The 18,691-nt window shown below is 41.4% G+C and overlaps 1 protein-coding gene across 5 annotated transcripts in view; it reads left to right on the top strand.

Annotated features, from left to right (window-relative positions):
- Positions 1-18,691, top strand: part of LOC138599238 (protein PHTF2-like) — a 45,468-nt gene that overhangs the window by 2,416 nt on the left and 24,361 nt on the right. For 4 of the 5 annotated variants that reach the window (XM_069670773.1, XM_069670774.1, XM_069670771.1 and 1 more), the window contains exons 2-3: positions 2,238-2,300; positions 15,038-15,118. In XM_069670773.1, coding sequence (XP_069526874.1) covers positions 15,074-15,118 — 45 coding nt within the window. In that variant the 5' untranslated portion in view covers positions 2,238-2,300; positions 15,038-15,073. The remainder of the gene's footprint in view (positions 1-2,237; positions 2,301-15,037; positions 15,119-18,691) is intronic. The other variant, XM_069670772.1, reaches the window with a different exon arrangement.

Raw genomic sequence — 18,691 nt, 5'->3', positions numbered from 1 at the left:
TCGTTATGAGCTTGGCTATGCTGCAGCGAAATGACAGGTTATGTTAATGATAAGGTGGGAGCTGTTATGTTAGGATGAGCCGTTGATGCTGAGGTCACGTGTTGGAGACAGGTGCATTAGACTCTAGACCTGCGCTTTGTTCATGTGGTTACATATCAGCATGGTTAGTTGAATCCAACATAGATACAGGCCTCTGCTACAGCAGATATTTTGACATGCTATAAAGCAGAATACACTGATTTTTCTGAAGAAATTAGTCTCAGTCTCGGGGAGTATTATGCATGCTTATAATCATGGCTTACTGTGACTTCAATAACACAGCATTTTTGATTAGAAACACTCGGTTGTCCCCCGCCATACCAAGAACGAGACTTATTGGTGCACATTTTTGCAGACTCAAAACAAAGCCGTCCTTAATATAACCCCTCCCACCCATAATATAAACGCAACGCAGCGCAGCGGCCGTTTTCTGGCCCTGTCTCGATGAACTACATTAGCCCGCAATTTGCTAGCTAGCTATGCCTTGCAGAACTTCCCGCAAATGCATCCTCCCACGGTGTTGGAATTTGCAGAAAAGCTCCGTCACCTTATTTAAAGTGATAATCTCGAAGATCTCAGTTTTGTTGTCTTTGGCGGCACCTGTGGCGATAAACGGTAATTGCAGGAGCACACTTTCCAGATGTCCAGTGTTGCGTGTGTGACGTCCACGGTTGGCTCCGGTTGTAACTGTTGATTTTCCTCGCTGACGGTCGCTTCCCTTTTTAGACTGTTTGCCTTCATCTGAGCATCGAGTTTGTTTCTTTTTCTTTGGATTTTCACTTATTTTTGAAGTTGTATCTGTAGTCATCGATCTTTTCTTTGTTTGTTCAGCCATAGTAGATTACTGAATACTCGCAAGAGACCGGAAAAGCAGCTGCTTAGCTCCGCCTACCCTCTCTGGCAGACCAACCACTGCTGTGTGACGGAAAACGCGTCACTAACTGGGCAACAGTTGTGATTTGTTCCACCTCGATGGAGAACTGTGACTGTATGTATTGTTACTGTCAGAGGTTACTGACTAATGTTTGCCTGATATCCTTATCAAAAATGAATAAAAAGTTAGTCACAAACTTACATAAATGGCTGTATTAAGAAACGTTGTACTCAAAAAAAAGGTCCTATTAATCAGCATTACTGACTTCCAATGTGTTAAATAAGAAAATTGTATAGGCCTAGTATTTTTCTTAATATTTTTCATAATAAAAATCCACATTATCAAAGCCGGTATATTTCCTCCTCCTAGTATGAGCTTCTTTCTTTGCCTACCATGCTACACTAACGAGACTTTAAATCCTTACCCTTTAGTGGTGCTATAACTCCAAACTTATTCGGTTGCTTAATTCCATCAGAGAGAAACGTCCTGCCGCTTTTTATTAAGTGAACTTTAGCACAAACTCACATCTGGAATCCCAATCTTTTTATCTTGTCAAGTTGTATTTTAATGACTATCATGCTCCCTTAAAAGTCTTTGCATAAATCCATGTGGTTGTGACGCTCATCACGCTTTAACTTGGCTAATGACAGGGGTTTGTTTGAAGTGTCACTACGACAGTGATGATGCAGTCATTAGCGTTCTAATTAAGGCTGATTCAGTCAGGTAGTTCGCACATTGAAGCGACTGCATAGCTGACTGAGGATCACGCTGAGCTTCCTTGCCTTGAGGACAGACATACAGGTGACATGAGTTTAACTGGCATGTTAGCTGTCATGTGAGCCTGTCAGCGTGATTGATGGTGACACCATGTTTGGGGATGATCGTGATGATGAAAGAGGAAGATAATGATGTCGATGGTGGTCCCCTGGTTTTCCACAAGAGCTACATTGTTAGAGACGGTGCACTGTAGGATCATTCTGCTGCCTGTTATTCATTACCCTTTCCCAGAATGTAGTGTGTGTGCTTTTGAGACACATGCTGCACTTAAGCCTCTCTATCTGTGCAGCCTCTTCACGTGAACTACAGCCAGAGCCCAATTACACACACACACACACGAAAATGCTCTTTTCTTCAGAAACAAGATGTAGTTATTACTTTGAATGACAAAAAGGAAGTGCATCTTTCCTGACCGTCTGGTTTCATACACCACACACATGCGCACACACACACACACACACACACTCTGGCACTGTTGCTTTGAATCTCAAATCATGCCAGGCCAGGCAGTCTTGACTGACTCTCTCTTTGTTTTCCAAATGTCCAGCAGCTCCTGTCCTAATTTGGCTGTGAGGACGAAACACCAGTCAGCTGCACGGCCACACGAGAGGTGAGTCCTGACTGCGTGCGTGCGTGCGTGTGTGTGTGTGTTCATTCTGTGTTTACTAGTTTGCAGCCCCCCTCCTGTTTTTGTGTGAGAGTCCCATGCTTTAACAACCCCTGTTCTGTTGCTGCGAGGGTGTCAGCTGTCCACACACACACACACACACACACGCACACACATTGAGTCTGTCAAACAGCTACAGTAGTTCATAAGTCTGAGGGAGCAGCAGATGGAAAAAATAGGAGTGTAAAAAAAATGGAAATTACTTCGTGTGTGTGTGTGTGTGTGTGTGTGTGTGTATGTGTGTGTGTGTGTGTGTGTGTGTGTGTGTGTGTGTGTGTGTGTGTGTGTGTGTGTAGTGAAGTAAAGCCGGTATACAGTCAGCTGTATGTGTCAGTTTGTCTGTGGTTGCTGGTTTCCTGTCCAACATTTGCCCACACACTCTCACACACTTGGTGAACTCTTCCTCTGCGTGTTATCAGTTTGTACAGATTGTACAAAAGCAGCTAACAACTATTTTGATCATCGATTAATCTGTCCATTTTCTCTACGATTAATTGATAATCACATAAAAAGAAAATTAAACATCTTTTGTTTCGAATGATTTTGATAATTATTTTAAAAAATGTGTTTTATGAGTCGGTAGACACTTTTAAGCCTTAAATTGATTGTTGTTTAATGTTCATCTTTAGCGAGTCGGTGGACAAAGCGCTGCTGAGTTAATGCTGTGGTTGATGGTTTGATAAAAGCATCAGAAACTTATTTTGCTTGTGTTGCAGTTTGAGGAGTGTGGCAGTCTGGTTTCCCCGGTGACGGCAGTTCAAAGTTGTCGTGCAGGTGTTGTGTAATAAAGTTTTATTGGTATAAGACTGCACTTCCTGTAATATAAGACTGTGCGCAATTTCACGATGACGATAGCAAAAAGCCAAAGTAACACTGCCTTTCTCATGTTAGTCATCTTGTTTGAATAAACTTTATTGAAACTGGCAATGGACAAAATCAATTAAGAGAGGGCGCTATGTGCTACTGCAGCCTCTTGTTTTCCATGGCTGGATGCAGTAAATAACTTATGAGCGAACTGTAGTTGTTGGTGTGTTTGTGTTGCTATATCATAAAGCCCTGTATAGGTCAAGTGTAGGGTAATTTAGTGTTACCTGAGATGCTTTGGGATTCACCCTACATGACGGAAAACATGATCCTCATCTCCCAACGCCCCTCTCTTTCTCTCTCTCTCTCTCACACACACTCTCAGAATCCCCCCCAACACCTTCGAGCCCACCGCCGTGGATTGAGTAGCGTCCTATTACGTGAAGGCATGCACGCTTACTTAAACACACACACGTGCCCTCCCTCGGCCCTGCGCAGAGATGTAACCTGCACTCGTCATGAAATATAGAGCACCCAGAGAGAGAGAGAGCAGGTCGAGTTACACATCACGAGTTACAGGACTCGTGAAGGAGGTCTCCTTGTGTGCTCATGTTTTCATCAGGGGAACATTACACCGTCAGAGGCTTTAACTCTGAAATTATCTTTATTTACAGCTTCTCTAGTCTCTTCTGTTCCATTGAATCCGTCGTACGTTTAAAAAGATTTTCTAATCCGACACATTTCAAAGCTCATCCGGCTTGTAAAACCTCCGATGCTCCCGCAGCCGATGGAGGGATGACGGAGGGTATACAGTTACACATCACCAGGCTTAAGAAAGGCACGCTGCACCTACTGACCTTAATGAGTTCCTCCTCTGCTCTGCTGAACCTGAGATAGAAACAGCATCACACCTTTTAAGGTTTAATTAAGCCAAAGCAAGCCTGGTGGGGTTTTTTTTTAAAAACAGCATCAAAAGGTCATGAAAGTTTGTGCGTAAGACACAAAGTCATGTGCAGGAACGTGGTTTAATAGCGTTTTATCAAATTAAATCAGAATCAGGCAGCAAATCCTCTTATCTACCCCCCAGTTTCTTATCAAATCTGTTAAGTTGGCTTCTACTAAATTTAAGTTTTACGGTTGCACTGGTTTTCCATTACATCAGTTATCAGTTAATCTTTAAATCCCTAGGACGTCCCGCTCTGATTAATAACTAAGAATGCACGATGTGATCAATCAGCTGACAGGTCCTGATGCTTCCTGATGCTGCTTTCCCACTGGTCAAAAACCCGTGGACACCCAGCTTTTGTGCTTAATGGGCTTAATTAGCCTCGTTTCCTCTGACACCGCTGCAATAACATGTTGAAAATAAAACTTTATTTCAGGCATTGTCAGTTTGATCTAATGCTCGCCATTTAGTTCAGTAATAATCTCTGTTTACGCAAGACCGTACATTTAGTTCGGGAAGTGTTCCAGTTTCCGTTTGTAGTCCGAGCAGTATTGACCAATTGCCTATCAGCAGGCTTCGGTGTATGCAGGAAAACAGTCCGTGTGGAGTGGTGCTGTCAGACTTGGCCAAAAATGACATTCGATTATTCCTTCTAAAAAACACAAAGGTTCGAACCATTCTATATCTGACAGGTATATCTATTCATAAACATGCCTTTTAAAAGAATCAACATAACGGGGCGGCTGTGGCTCAGTGGTAGAGTCGGTTGTCTTTCAATTGGAAGGTTGGAGGTTCGATTCCCAGCTCCCTCAGGCTACATGTCAAAGTGTCCTTGGGCAAGACACTGAACCCCAAATTGCTCCCAGTGGCATAGCCAACGGGTATGAATGTGATAACCGGTTGACAGTTGGGCACTTTAGGTAGCAGCCTCTCTGCCATCAGTGTATGAATGTGTGTGTGAATGGGTGAATGTGACATGTAGTGTAAAAGCAGCTTTGAGTGGTCGCAAAGACTAGAAAAGCGCTTTACATAACTATACCTGTCTGTATAGTGGGAGTGAGAATCCCTCTCTCTTCGGCTGGGGTGCGATTTAAATTCTCCGCCATCATTACCACACGCCACACAGTTGTTGTAATAACTTGTTTAACGAATCATAGTATAAAGTGACATTGTGTTGCTTGCAAAGATGCTCCAAAAAGACGAGAGTGTGCGCTAGGATATGCGAGAACACGTGAAACAGTTGCGGTAGTGCTGCTTTTTTTCCACATCGAATATTAATTTTGATATCCGTTTTTTATTACAATTCGGTGATATATTCGAATTTAGAATATTCGTTGACAGCCCTAGTGTGGAGAGCAAAAGCAGACGGAATGTAATCTGTCGTAATGAAATCCCAACTCCCATCAGCGGTTATCTGATGACGATTTAGCTTCTAGTTAATCTCTATAAACAGATATCTGCATGCTAACAGCTAACAATCATGTTAGAAAAATATCAAAAAAATATGTTGAGCCACAAATCTGCTTGACAGCGATGTGTCTCAAAGCCAATCAGAGTTCAGATTTTCCAACTTACTCGAATGCATCATAAATGATCGATCCGACCTCCGCTCAACAAACAAGCATTTTAAAAGTAGTTTTCTTCTCCTCTTGAGGACAGACCTGACAAAGCTTCATTTGTACCTTTTACTAATCTGCATCATGATGTTGAAATTTCGGCAAACTTTAAGACCCGTTAATTAGTCAGTCACAAGAAAAACGGCTTCTTTTTTCGGGTTCATCCTGTTGAAGTAAGCTGAGACTCGTCAGAAACAGATGAACACACCGAACACAGGGTCGCTTCTCAAACTGGCTAACTGGCTAAACCAGAATGCCCGAAAAGTTTGCCGTGACTCAAATGGGTTTCGAGATTTGCTCAGTGATAACTGTAATATTGAGTGAATTGAGCCTTTAGTTTCTTATAACATAAGAGAGATTAAAGATTCAACAAGCACGTCGCTGCACATTCATCACCATTAGAAACTGAGCACAGAGTGTAACCAGTCACTGGAAACCAACCAGAGCTATTTGCAATGAAGTCAGACATTACAAATAGAAGGAGTCACATTAAAATAACAGAGGGTGGCAGGTTGTTACATAACTAATGACCTTAAATGTTATGAGCGCAGTTACAAATATTCCTCCCCAACACACACACACACACACACGACTTCCACACACACACCCACTTTCCATTAGACACACTCACAAACAGACATGAACACACCACACCCTCACTTTCAACACTCACTCATGGCCCTCGTGGTTTTCACTGTGTGTGTGAGTGTGTATTTGTGTACCTGGTTGCTGGTCTGTTTTACTGACTACATCTACACACAAACAAACTCGCACATTCATAGCAGTCCTAGCTCAAACACTGACTAGTATTTCACATTTTTAGAGAGTTGTTAGGTGTTTTTAAGTTTCTGTCTGTTCTCATAAACACCACCAGGAAATTTGACTTGGCTGAGGAACGACTCCCATAGTAAATTGAAGAAACCTCAGGATGAACAACAGAGGACGGATCCAGTACATGCCTCGTGTACAGACTGACATCACAGTATACAATCATGGGAACAAAATTACAGAGATTGTAAATATACATGAAGAATAATTGTAGAAGGACAGATAGCGTCCCAGACTTGCAGGAGCACAGCTGTGTTCCCCACAGGCTCTGTGGTTTTGCTGATCTTGAGATTCAGGTGATCATTGGTGCACCGTGTGATGAATCTCTCTATCAGTCCTCTGTTCTCCTCTGTAAAAATAGACTCTAAGTGAAGTAAAGGCATACTTTTTCCACTCAGAAGAACTCACTGGAATCACATGTTAACATTGTGATAACTTCTATTTTGCCTGAATAGAATACACTCATTAGCTTTTTCATTAAATTCCATCTAAGTCCAAAGTACGAATGTGGACAGACATGGACGTAAACTGCAACGTGTTGTGTTGGTATAGCTGCTGGAGGGTTAGTTTAGTTTACTCCAAAACGCTTTAAATTTAAGAGAAGAGAGTTCTCCAATGTGAAATATATAAGACAAACAGCCGCATACAAATTTGCCAAAATCAAATTGTGGTGTGTGTCTAGCAATATATAAATTAGCGCAGAATCGCTGTATCATGACATTATCGTTATTGTGGGCCTTGTATCGTACAGTATCGTGTTGTATCGTGTCGTGCCGTATCGTAAGGTATCACACCGTATTGTATTATATCGTATCAAATTGTTCCGTATTGGTCTGTATCGTACCGTATCGTACCGTATCGTACCGTATCGTACCGTATCGTATTGTGCCATATCATACCGTATCGAACCGTATCGTACTGTACCGTATCGTATTGTGCCGTATCGTACTGTACCCTATCGTACTGTACCCTATCGTATTGAGCTGTATTGTACCATACCTTATCGTATTGAGCTGTACTGTACTGTATCATACCATACGGTATCGTATTGTGCTGTATCGTACTGTACCGTATCGTATTGTATCTTATCGTCAGTTACCCTGAGATTCCCACCACTAAAATCAAACACAGTCTACAATCTGCAGAATCATGTTTCACATTTGGTCAATAGCAAAAACATCCTGCTCCTTCAATGCTCCTTCTAGCATTAAATCAAGTTCACATTCAACCTCATATATTAGAAAACATTCAGAGACTTAACCTCATTGAAAAACTTTGTTCCATCTCAAGATCTCTGTTTTTTCATCGTCTCTGACCCCCAACGAGGACGAGAGGAAGCAACATAAAGATTACATGTTCACACACACCATTTCTTCTTCTTCTACTGAGACTAATTCACATAAACATCCGTACAGTAGCTGCAGGAGACGTATGGCTAATTACACTCAACCATTTCCTACTTACACACAGACTCGCATGCATGTAAGCGCAAAAAAAGAGCCCTCATATAAACTATGGCCTACATAATACACTCTGTCTGACTCGACCACCCTCTCTCTCTCTCTCTCTTTCTCTCTCTCTTGCTGTAAATGGGTCAGTTCAGACAGACCACTGGTCACAGACTTGGCAAGGGGTCTGTTTGTGTGTGTATCGATGTTGTGGAATTCTTTTAGGGCTTTGTAATGGGGCTGCGTTTGTGAATGAAGCTGCTTGTTGACTGGCGTTTGCGTAACCAGAAGGAGAAAGACGATTCAAAGACAATAAGAATTGAAATATATCGCTGAATCCTGTGACCAGAACATGCTCCTAATGTGTGTTTGTGTGTCTGTTGTCTCGGCCTTGTTCCTGAAATACCCCTCACCAGACCACAGTGTATTTTGGGAACGCTGTGACCGTGCGGTTATGGAAAAAGGACATTAGGAAAGAACTCCTTCTCGTCCTGTTCTCCAGATAAATACTCACCCAGCAGTTTGCAGCTAACCCCTCGTATGAAGCCGTGTGAGGCAATAGTCTGTCTGTGTGTGTTTTTGTCAGATAATATGCGTGAATCACTGCTGGCATCACTCTGGGGTGTCATGGAGGGATTTTGAGGCTTTGAAAAAGGGAGGATCTGTCTGTTTTTTCCGTCGGGATGGAGAGGATTTTAGGTCTTAAAGCTGTCACAGAGTTAAAAACAGAATCATTGCTGTCCACTAATGACGGGGTGTCGATCACCAAGGTTTTTCTCGTCATGCTCACAATTGTTGTTCAGCGGTTGTTCTGACAGTCATTTGTTCACAGCAGGAGTTGTTAGCACTTGTTGCTCTAAAGTAATTGGACACCAGGTTATTTAAATGATTGTAATTGTAATTGATGATGATGGTAATTTCAACACATCTTAAATTACATAAATCCTTCAGGAGTAAATTATATAACTGCTGTTTTTGTGCGTCTGATTGTGTATTTCTCTGCTCACGTTCGTAAAGATAATGTTTTAAGGGTTAAAGTAGTTCTGAAAGCATTAGTAGATTAATGGGTAAGTTATTCGGCAAAAAAATTATAATTTAAGTCTTTTATTTTGGAAAATGCCAGGCTTCCTGTGGTTCTAGCTTTGTAAATGTTCTGCTTTTCTTTGTTTAATGTGTAAAACTGTAAATTGTAGTTTTTGATTGGCCATTGTAGGGCTGTACCCGACTCACAATTTTATCAGTTAACTCTATTAACCCCTTTATGCAGCTCAGTGACACAACAAACATCCTATCAGCATATTGAGTCTCATATTTGACCTTTTTTATGATGTCTGTTCATCTGTTTCTGTAAGAGCCAGCTGTCTGCTGGACATTAAGACCTTTTCAGACAAGTACTGTAAAATGCGGAATATAAGTGCAACCGAATATAAGACACAGTCTGTTTTGGGGGGTATAGCTATTTATTATTAAAAACGTGAAGTTATGTCAACACTTTTTCAATGTATTTTCACTCGCCATGACGAGTTTGCAACCCTGCTAGATAGTAGTGCGGTAGTTTAGCTCAGCCTATGGTAACGTTGATTGTTGTGAGGGTGGCGGCTGCACTGGCGATCATGGCGGCGCATGTCCGTGACGAAGCTTTAGCTAGATAATAGCTAAAGATAATAGAGATAGACCGATATGGTTTTTTCAGGGCCGATACCGATACCGATTATTAGTAGTCAAGGAGGCCAATAACCAATATTTGGAGCCAATAATCATTTGCAGTAAAAGTTAAAATATTGGCGTCAAAATTTTGAATAATACAAACTCCAACACTTAACTTTGTTTAAATGCCTTTAAGCATATGTTTATTAAACAAACAAACTAAAAGCACAGGGAGTTCCCAGGGTCAGCAGCATCTCTAATAAAGTAAACTGAAAATTTAAATAAATAAATAAATAAGTTCCTGAAGTTTTATAAAGTAAATAAAACAAAGTTAAATACAATTTGCAAAGAAATGAACTCTTATCGGCCGTCGGATTTATAAAAAAAAAAAAAGGCCAATGCCGATATGCGTCAAAATGCCGAATATCGGCGCCGATAATCGGTCTATCCCTAAAAGATAATAAACCTCTCTCTGCATTTTATACTGGTATATTGGTCGCACTTGTATATAGGACCATTTTTTAGATGAAAAAAAAAAGTAGTGCGTCTGATAAACTGAATTTTACGGTAATTTCTTTGTTTCATCTTTTTTAACAATATCATTGAACCTGCAGGTCAGCTAGCAGCCCCCAAAGCCCTGACAGCATCAGAGAGACGCTGATCTTTTAAATTTAAGCTGATTTATACAGACTTCTTACAGCTTCAAGTACCTGGTCTGTTTTTAAAGTGGATGGGAAGTTTATAGCCTGTTCTGCTGTCGCTCATGCATTTGCTCTACGTACAATAACGCAGCTACAAAAAAGGGAATTAACACATTTGTCTGAAAAAACAACAACAAAGGACTGTGCTATTAATTTTTTATTCTTCCCCCCAAACTAAGTCACTTTTCTACATCTGTGGAGTTTTAGGCGTTTGGAGTGCAGGCAGCTTTCCTCCTCTGGTATGCAGAACAAACAGCAGTCACCTGTCCTGTGATTCTACACCCCTCTTCTTCTCTTCATAGAGCCCTACAGTTTCTGTCAGAGCAGCAAGAAAAGTGTGCGAGTGTGAGTTTAGGACGGGTGTGTTCCTCTCATGTGTGAATGAGAGATAAATTCTTCCTGTGTTAACATAAACACAGACGGAAGGAGAACATACTCTTCTTACTCTCTATATGGTGCTTGCTCCTCATACACACTCCTCCTTCCTCTCTTTCACAGCCTGTGTCGACTCTCTATCTCTCTCTCCACTTTTAACATTTAATATGAAGGCCTTTATTGACACTGTACTCACAATAATGGGTGTGAACACATCACATTAAAAGGACAAATCTCCTCTCTGAACTTTAAAGACAAATACTTTTAATGTGCATGTTTATATATGTATGATGTCCTGTGTGTGAGGAACAGTGTGGTGCAGCGGTGAAAGATGGAGGGAGGAGTAATTGTTATCATAGACAACTGAAAGAGACTTTCCTGTTGCTATAAATGTGTGTGGCCTTCTGGGGGGAAAGTGCACACACACACACACACACACACACACACACACACACACACACACACACACACACACACACACACACACACACACACGCTGTAATGCACATAGACAGGACATAGACATCTCTGCAGCTTTACAAGCAGCATGCATGCAGCACTTACATGTAGAGGAACTGGGTCCTTTGCTATTTGTGCACAAGTCAGCTTGTGGTTTGCTCTGTGTGTGTTCAGTTACCAGCAGACTGTATTTGACGTAGGGGCCGTTCACATTTGGCTCGAGCATGACATTTTTCTCTCCTTCCTGCTTTTAAACTTCACATTCTTGACACGTTGAGCTTGGACTCGCCCCAGCGCCGCTTGAACACGAGGACTTTGACTCACATTCACACACACTCTTCCTCCTCGTATTCGTTTGAGGTGGAGCCTTTATCGCGCATATTAAACACAAAGCGTTGAGGTTCTGTCGTTGCCAGATAAGCTGTGAAGCTGCCGTGTGAGCTCGCACACATTTCTGTTCGAGTCTGCAGGTTGCCACAAAATTGACTCATCACATTTTTTTTAATGCCTCACAAGTAGCAGCACTTCTGTTTTTGCTCAATAATGCTTATAAAGCAACTCGACTGCAAAGGATGACACAGAGCTCACAGGGAATGCCAGCGCCCTGCAGACAGGCATGCTTCCACATGCAAACAGGGTGTCTTCGCTCTGCTCTGTCAAATTAAAGGCTCAAACATTCAAACCTGAGCAGAAAGCATGAAGAAGAAATTGTCCAGTTTAAAAACTTTATTTCAACTTTGATTAATGTGTTTTTGCACTATGTCATTATGTTTCATTATTTCCTGACTGACACATGAAACAGAATAGCTCCCCTCCTGAGTCAGCCCGGCCTGCAGCCGTCACCGGCGCCCGCCGTCACTCTCCATCTCTCCGCTCCTCCCTCTCTCCCACACAGCAGGACAGTGCTGCACTTATGTAACAGAGAAATAAAAAATAAATACAAAGACACTGAAGTACATGCAAAAAAAAGAAGAGGAAAGAGTGGCTAACTGCAAAGCCTCCATGTGTTTCACTTTACAGCTTCTTATTAACTGCATCTTCTTCCCCTCCTCTTCCTCTTTCACCTCCAGCAAACAAAAAAGGTTCTTTTAATCTTAGATAAACCCTCAGATTAATACTGAATCTTATTATGCTGGGTTGGACTCCTCTCCTCCTCTTACTTTGAAGCTCAGGTTTGTTAAAGTGGACCCACCTCAATCAGAAGATCCAGTTTCAGAGACGACTTACTGTAATAACACACTGACTGTAACACTGCAGGCCTAATGTACATGCTGAACCGGTCACAGATGTACGCTGGCTCTCTGTCCTGTCCACTTCCCTTTAAGTATAATGATAGTCAAGATATTTTTATACAACTTATGGTTTATTTTGGTGGAAAGCACTCACGAATTTTCCCAGATTTGAGTCTACAGAACATTAACATAAGTACAATAATACCAGCATGTTGCTGAATGCACGATTTTATCGTTAGTTATCGGTATCTGCAGATATGTCATTCTTCTGATATTTTCCGCCGATAAAACAACACTTTAATTCTGCCTAAATGCTCGATGATTCCCTAAAAAAAGATTGACGTAATGCTACTATTAACTCGGTGCGAGTGTGCACGCAACGTCGTCAACAATCTAAAAATAAAGACTAAAAAGTCACAGAAACTCGAGCCAATGAATAGAACTTAGAAAACTCACAACTCTTAACTAGCAAACAGTTAGCTCACATTCTCGTCACTTTAGAGGATTTAACAACATCAAGCACGTAGAAAATACGCTAACGGCCAAAGCCGACGCTAACAGAGAGTAACATAAACATCAGTGCAAAACTAACTTACATATTCATGGACGCACACACGATATAAAGAGTCCGGCTGCGATCACTGATGTCGTAGTAGGTGCAGTAAACAAGTCCGGGCATGTCTGCTTTATGGCAGTTTTTGGCCACTACAATAAGAGTAGGCATGATATCAATTCCACTAAAGGAGAGACTTGATGTTCTCTGCACTTAAGTGGGAAAAAATTGTGCCTAATATATTGGTATCGAAATCAGCAATCGCCAAAAAGGGTTGGAAAATATCGGCATATCGGATATCAGTGGATGGAAAAGTGTAAAAGGTCTAGAAAAAGGTAGTAAGTAAAACCATTATTGATTATTTATTTAACAAAAAGATATGTACGTACGCGGGCGCCAGATTAGCTCAGCGGTAGGGATAGCTACTAATGGCACTAGCCGTTTTGCTAAAGCAGTCAAACACGCTGCACTGCCTCAGATTTATAGAACGCTAGAGGACAGATGCCAGCTACGTTGGAATGAAACGATTGAAATAAAACTACATTAATGAAGAAGGAATGTTAATGTTACTGATAGGAGCACCGTTTACCCACGAGCTTATTGGTACTTTGTACCGACCAATCATGTAACACACCGGTCCTCGATACCCATCCCTCCTCAACGGTTAGATCGCAACTCATATGTGGAGGCTACGGTCCTCGATGTTGTGGCCCCGGGTTCGACCCCCGCCCGCGCCCCTTTACTGCATGTCATCCTCACTGAAGATTGTAGTCTTCATTCTAACCTCCGACTTAAATTAATCGCGTATAAATGTGTGTTTTTTCCATTTGCACCGAGCCTTTCAAAATTGATTTGTCTTTTTAGATAGATCTAGAGCCAGATTGCATAAGTCAGTTTTGAGAGGCCAAGTGTGGCTAAAAACCACATACTGATATTGATGCATACATATAAATATAAAGGTATATGTTGTAAGTCTCCTATATACATTAAATTATGTTTGTCACATATAAAGGTGACGTTTTTCCCTTTGCATTGAAAATAATCTGCCTTCTAAACAGTTGCTAATCAGCCTTTACGAGCACCATATCGCTTAACAAAGCCTGATCATCATCAGATACACTTGACATGAGACTCAGACTCTGGTTTAACGCAGGCATGACTCTGAAGTGATACTTTGTAGCTGTACATTAAAAAATTTGAGTATTTCAGTAAGAGTGTCAACCTTCTTGTTTTTACACTTTGTGTTTTGTGCGGATTAAACAAGATGTGATTTGTCGATGAGTAAGCTCTAGAGGTGTGAGTAGGAGGAACTGCTAACATTGGACAGAGCTAAGCTAGCTGTTTTTCCCCTGTTGTTTCTAGTGTTTATGCTACTTTAAGCTAAGCTAACCGGCATAAACATAAAAGTGTCGCATACAATCACATGTTCATCTGTAAAACATGCATACACTCGCCTTGACACACAGTTAGTGCACTTTAACATTTTGGCAGGTTTGGGTGTTTCAGTGCAGCGTTCAGTAACAGTACATCTTGTTATAAGCACTTGTCAATCAATCTAAAGTGTGTGTGTGTGTTAGTGTGTGTGTTAGTGTGTGTGTGTGTGTGTGTGTGTGTGTGTGTGTGTGTGTGTGTGTGTGTGTGTGTGTGTGTGTGTTTTATAGCTTTGTCTTTCCTAGCTAATCACTCACACGCCCAAACCTCTGCTAGGGATCCAACAGCCGTTCCCAAATATTTCCCGTATTGTGTGTGCTTGTGTGTGTGTGTCAGAATGTGATTCAGTGGGTACATCGAGCTCTAACCAGCACTATTAAAGTAATAACCTCTCTGTCCGGCTCACAGAAACACTCTTTATGTTGTAAGATGGATGTCAGGGGAGACAACATGCTAAGGTGACTGCTCTTATAACCAAGTGTGTGTGTGTGTGTGTGTACCCTCCCCTCCCCTCCCTCTCTCCTCCTCATGACACACCTTCCTGTCAGGTATATATACCTCAGTCGTCCTCTCTCTCTCCTCATTACTCCGTCACTCACACAGTTCTCTCTCTCTCTCTCTGTGTCTCGCTGTGTTTCAGTCTAAGATGCCCTAGGCCGGGAGAAGGGACATGTAAATGGCTTCCAAAGTAAAAGATGCTGTGGTGTGGTACCAGAAAAAGGTAAGACTCTTTACTATTTCTTACATTTGCACGCCGGCTTGGTTTTTACATGTCACATAATAAGAACAGACACAAACTATATTAAATATCTACATTTTAGCTACAAATACTCGCTTTTATTTCTAATGAAATATGAGTTTTTAAAAGGCTAACATGAGATGAAAGATATGATACGGCTGCTTACTCTTTAATGAGTGTTTCATAAGCTGTTTAGGGAGTGCAGAGTGAGCCTTGCTTCACATTTGAAGGTGCAGTTTGTTGATTATGAATTTTAATATACAGTCTGTTTCTGCTGGTAAATCATACCCCTGTGAACGCTGTTGAGTTTAGATGTCTTTTTTATATACAGATCTGCTTCTATATACTAAATACCTTAAGATGAGGGACTCTTAGACAAAACAAACCTCCCAAATATTTTTCTTTATTTTTAAGCTTGCCTGAAGAATACAGACCATAAAAAAGGAAACAAGTATATAGATGAGGTTTGTCTCACAGTTATTATAAAACTTTTCTTATTTAAAGCTCCTGTGAGGAGTTTTTAGCTGGTTATGAAACGTACTGAAACTAACACTGATGCCTCTATATGAGCAACAAAAGCAAACCAGACCATCAGCGACAACATTGATTATGTCTCTGTAGTTATTTCTAATGCCTGTAACCACTGCAGGGGTGGGGTAGGTGTCAGATGAGGTGGTTAACTTCTCGCTGCCAAATCAGCCTTGTATTTCTATATTTTACACATGAAGATTCACAGCGAGTGATGTGTTTGAATGTCAAAAGAAAGCAGGATGTTGTAAAAAAAAAACACATGTAGGACAAACATCAGCAAAGTGATAAGATGTACTAGTTTGTCCACAGGGGGCGCCAAAATCAACACAAACAGATGTTCTTCACAGGAGCTTTAATGTCTAGATATACATGAGCTAAAAAGTATCACTTTGATGATAAAGTTTACAGTGTATTTTAAAGAAAGTGCCGGCAATTTTTTTCCAACTTAAGTATATATTCTTCGAGGTAACTGATGAATTGATAAGTTCAGATTTAGAAGTAGGAGGAAAAACAGCGTGTGCTCAGACATTAGAAAAGAAAGCTGGGTACAGTTACGTTGCTTTATCGCACTATAGAATCTGATAATGATGTAAAGGACGCTTGATCAAAGGATTTATTACGTTAGAAGATTTCCAACCACAGTTAACAGTCAGAAAATGAAGGTGTCAGGCTCTCTGGTAGATAAACTGTTATGGCAATGTTGTTTCTAAATCAACTCACGTTTATGTTTGTCATTTCACAACTGCTATTTCTTGTTGCTTATCGCCCGGCATACAGACATCGCAACATCTGCATCAATTTATTCATCGTCTCTAAAACTTAAAAAACATCCTTAAAAAATAAAAAGAAGACATAAAGTTGAAATAAAAACAATATAAAGTTCAAGATAAAGTTCAGATAAGTAAACTCTTTGATGCTCAGCGTTTTGGCAGTGACCACAGCCCGGTGTTGTGTGTCTTCTTGTTCCATGGTCTCAGATATCAGATCTTCTGCTCCCCTCCCCTGCAGCTCTCAGCTTACACACCCGTCTGCCTCTCGGGGCTCTTACCTCCCAAACCTGTCTGTCTGTCATCACGACCCCGTCTGTCTCTCCCTCTGACCGCTTCTGCTCGTTACGATCCCCCTGCGACCTTTCTGTGTCTTTTTCTGTCTTTCATCTGTCTCTCATGTCAGAGCAGCCTGTCTGTCTCTGTCTCTCTGATGTTCTGCGTGCACCTGGCAGATGTAACGTCGGAGCGAGCTTTCACTGGAATCAGGGCACGCCGAAGATGACTCAGATGAAGAGTTGCAATCTTTAATTAAAGGTCTGATGTCTGCTGTCGGAAGGAAACAAACAACTATTGTCTAATGAGCAGCTTTCAAAGCTTTGCGTCTATATTTTAGATCCTAAACTAATATGAATCGTTAGTAACATTTAAACAGTCTTAAATCTTTAAATAGACATTTTCAAACCTGCAGATCCAAAAGATTGATCTAAAAACTTGATTAAAAGCAGAAAATCAATATTTCTTTTAGTAATTTAATCTTTACATCTGTCTCAGGGCGTACATATGTGTGTCTCCCTCTGTGTAGTCGAGCTTGTCAGGGCAGAAACACAGCAGCGACGGCAAACGCTGACTCATGAATGAATGAATGAAGCCATTTTCAAGGAGCAGATTGCACCTGTCTCGCTGCCCTCAGGGCTCCTTAATCACTGCCGTCCCTTTTAAACAACTGTCTCCTCTGACTGCCTCGACATTAAAGAAGATGAAGCACCAGGCGGCCTTCCTTGCCTTTGGGTCACCCCGACGGCATGACTTCATGTATCGCCCATGATTCAAATATCAATTCATAAACAGGCCGATAACACGGCTCATGTGCGAGCTTTAAAGGTCGAACGCGAGGTCACTGCGGCTATTATGTTCCGTCAGGTTCAGCCGCGGCTTTGCTTCAAGCCAAACCATGGACTATCTGTTGTATTTTTAGCAAACACCTTGAAATCGTGCCAAATAAACAAGCGCTGCCCTCGGGAGAGTGTTTAGGTGTGTGTGTATTTTTAAGTGGCTGCTGAGAAGCTTCACGTGGTGGAAAAACACTGTTGTGTTTGTGTCGCCTGCTCTCGTACGAGTGTCACCTAATTTGGACTTGTAAATTTTTATTGTACGGCTATACTCTCTTGTTTACCCCCCGTTGCTCTGCAGTGTTTCTTTTAACAGGTACTGCTTTTTAGATCTCTTTCTCTGACATCTCTTTCTTCCAGTCTGTTACAATACCAGTTAGTATAATGCCCTTCGTGGTGCTCACAAGATGAGGCTTTCAAAATGTTCAACAGCAGTGGTCCTTTCCGGAATATATTTAGTTGCTACTTGTAAGCCTTGAAGCCTCTAGTTCTGGATTAAGGCGCCGCCATGTTGGTTTTCTGCAGCCAGAAGGGACCATATTTGGACGAGAGAGTGGAGCTGGAGAGGAGCGAGGGGTTGGCTTTATACGGCATGTTATCAAAGCTAAACAGTCTACACCCATGGCTGATCCATTAGCTCGTGAATGAGCTAGTTGGTGTTTCCCACAGAGGAGATTCTTTATGCGGTGGTATTTGACTGCAGTTGTTTATTTGTTAGACTAAAGAAGGAGCACATTCGAGCGAGCGAGCGCCGGGTGAACGACTTTAAATAACCCGTCTTTGCATCACTGTGATCTGCCATAATCTCTCTGGGGAACAACTTCTGAGTCCTATGTGCTGCCCGATGAATCAATAAGTGTATGTTAAACACTAAACAGGCTAACAAGCCAGGTCTGGCGAGTGCAGTATACCTGCTACTTGGTGCAAAAATATCAATACAGTAATACTAAAATTTAACTCGATGAAAAAGTTGCAGCACAGACCGATAGATCCATAAATCACAGAGCAAGCCAGGAGGTTGCTGCTTGATTTTTAGGTGTACTGGCCCTTTAAAATCCACTTCTACACAAGTGAATGCATGCAAATAGTTTTACTCTTTTTTTCTGTCTGATTTAAAATGTGTTAAAGTACTAGGAATTAGGTAA

The sequence above is a fragment of the Semicossyphus pulcher genome, unplaced genomic scaffold (assembly GCF_022749685.1).
Source record: "Semicossyphus pulcher isolate SPU_LCO1_2020_fin unplaced genomic scaffold, fSemPul1.0.p SCAF_20, whole genome shotgun sequence".
Taxonomy (NCBI): Eukaryota; Metazoa; Chordata; class Actinopteri; order Labriformes; family Labridae; genus Semicossyphus; species Semicossyphus pulcher.
This window is presented reverse-complemented; position numbering and strand designations above follow the sequence as displayed.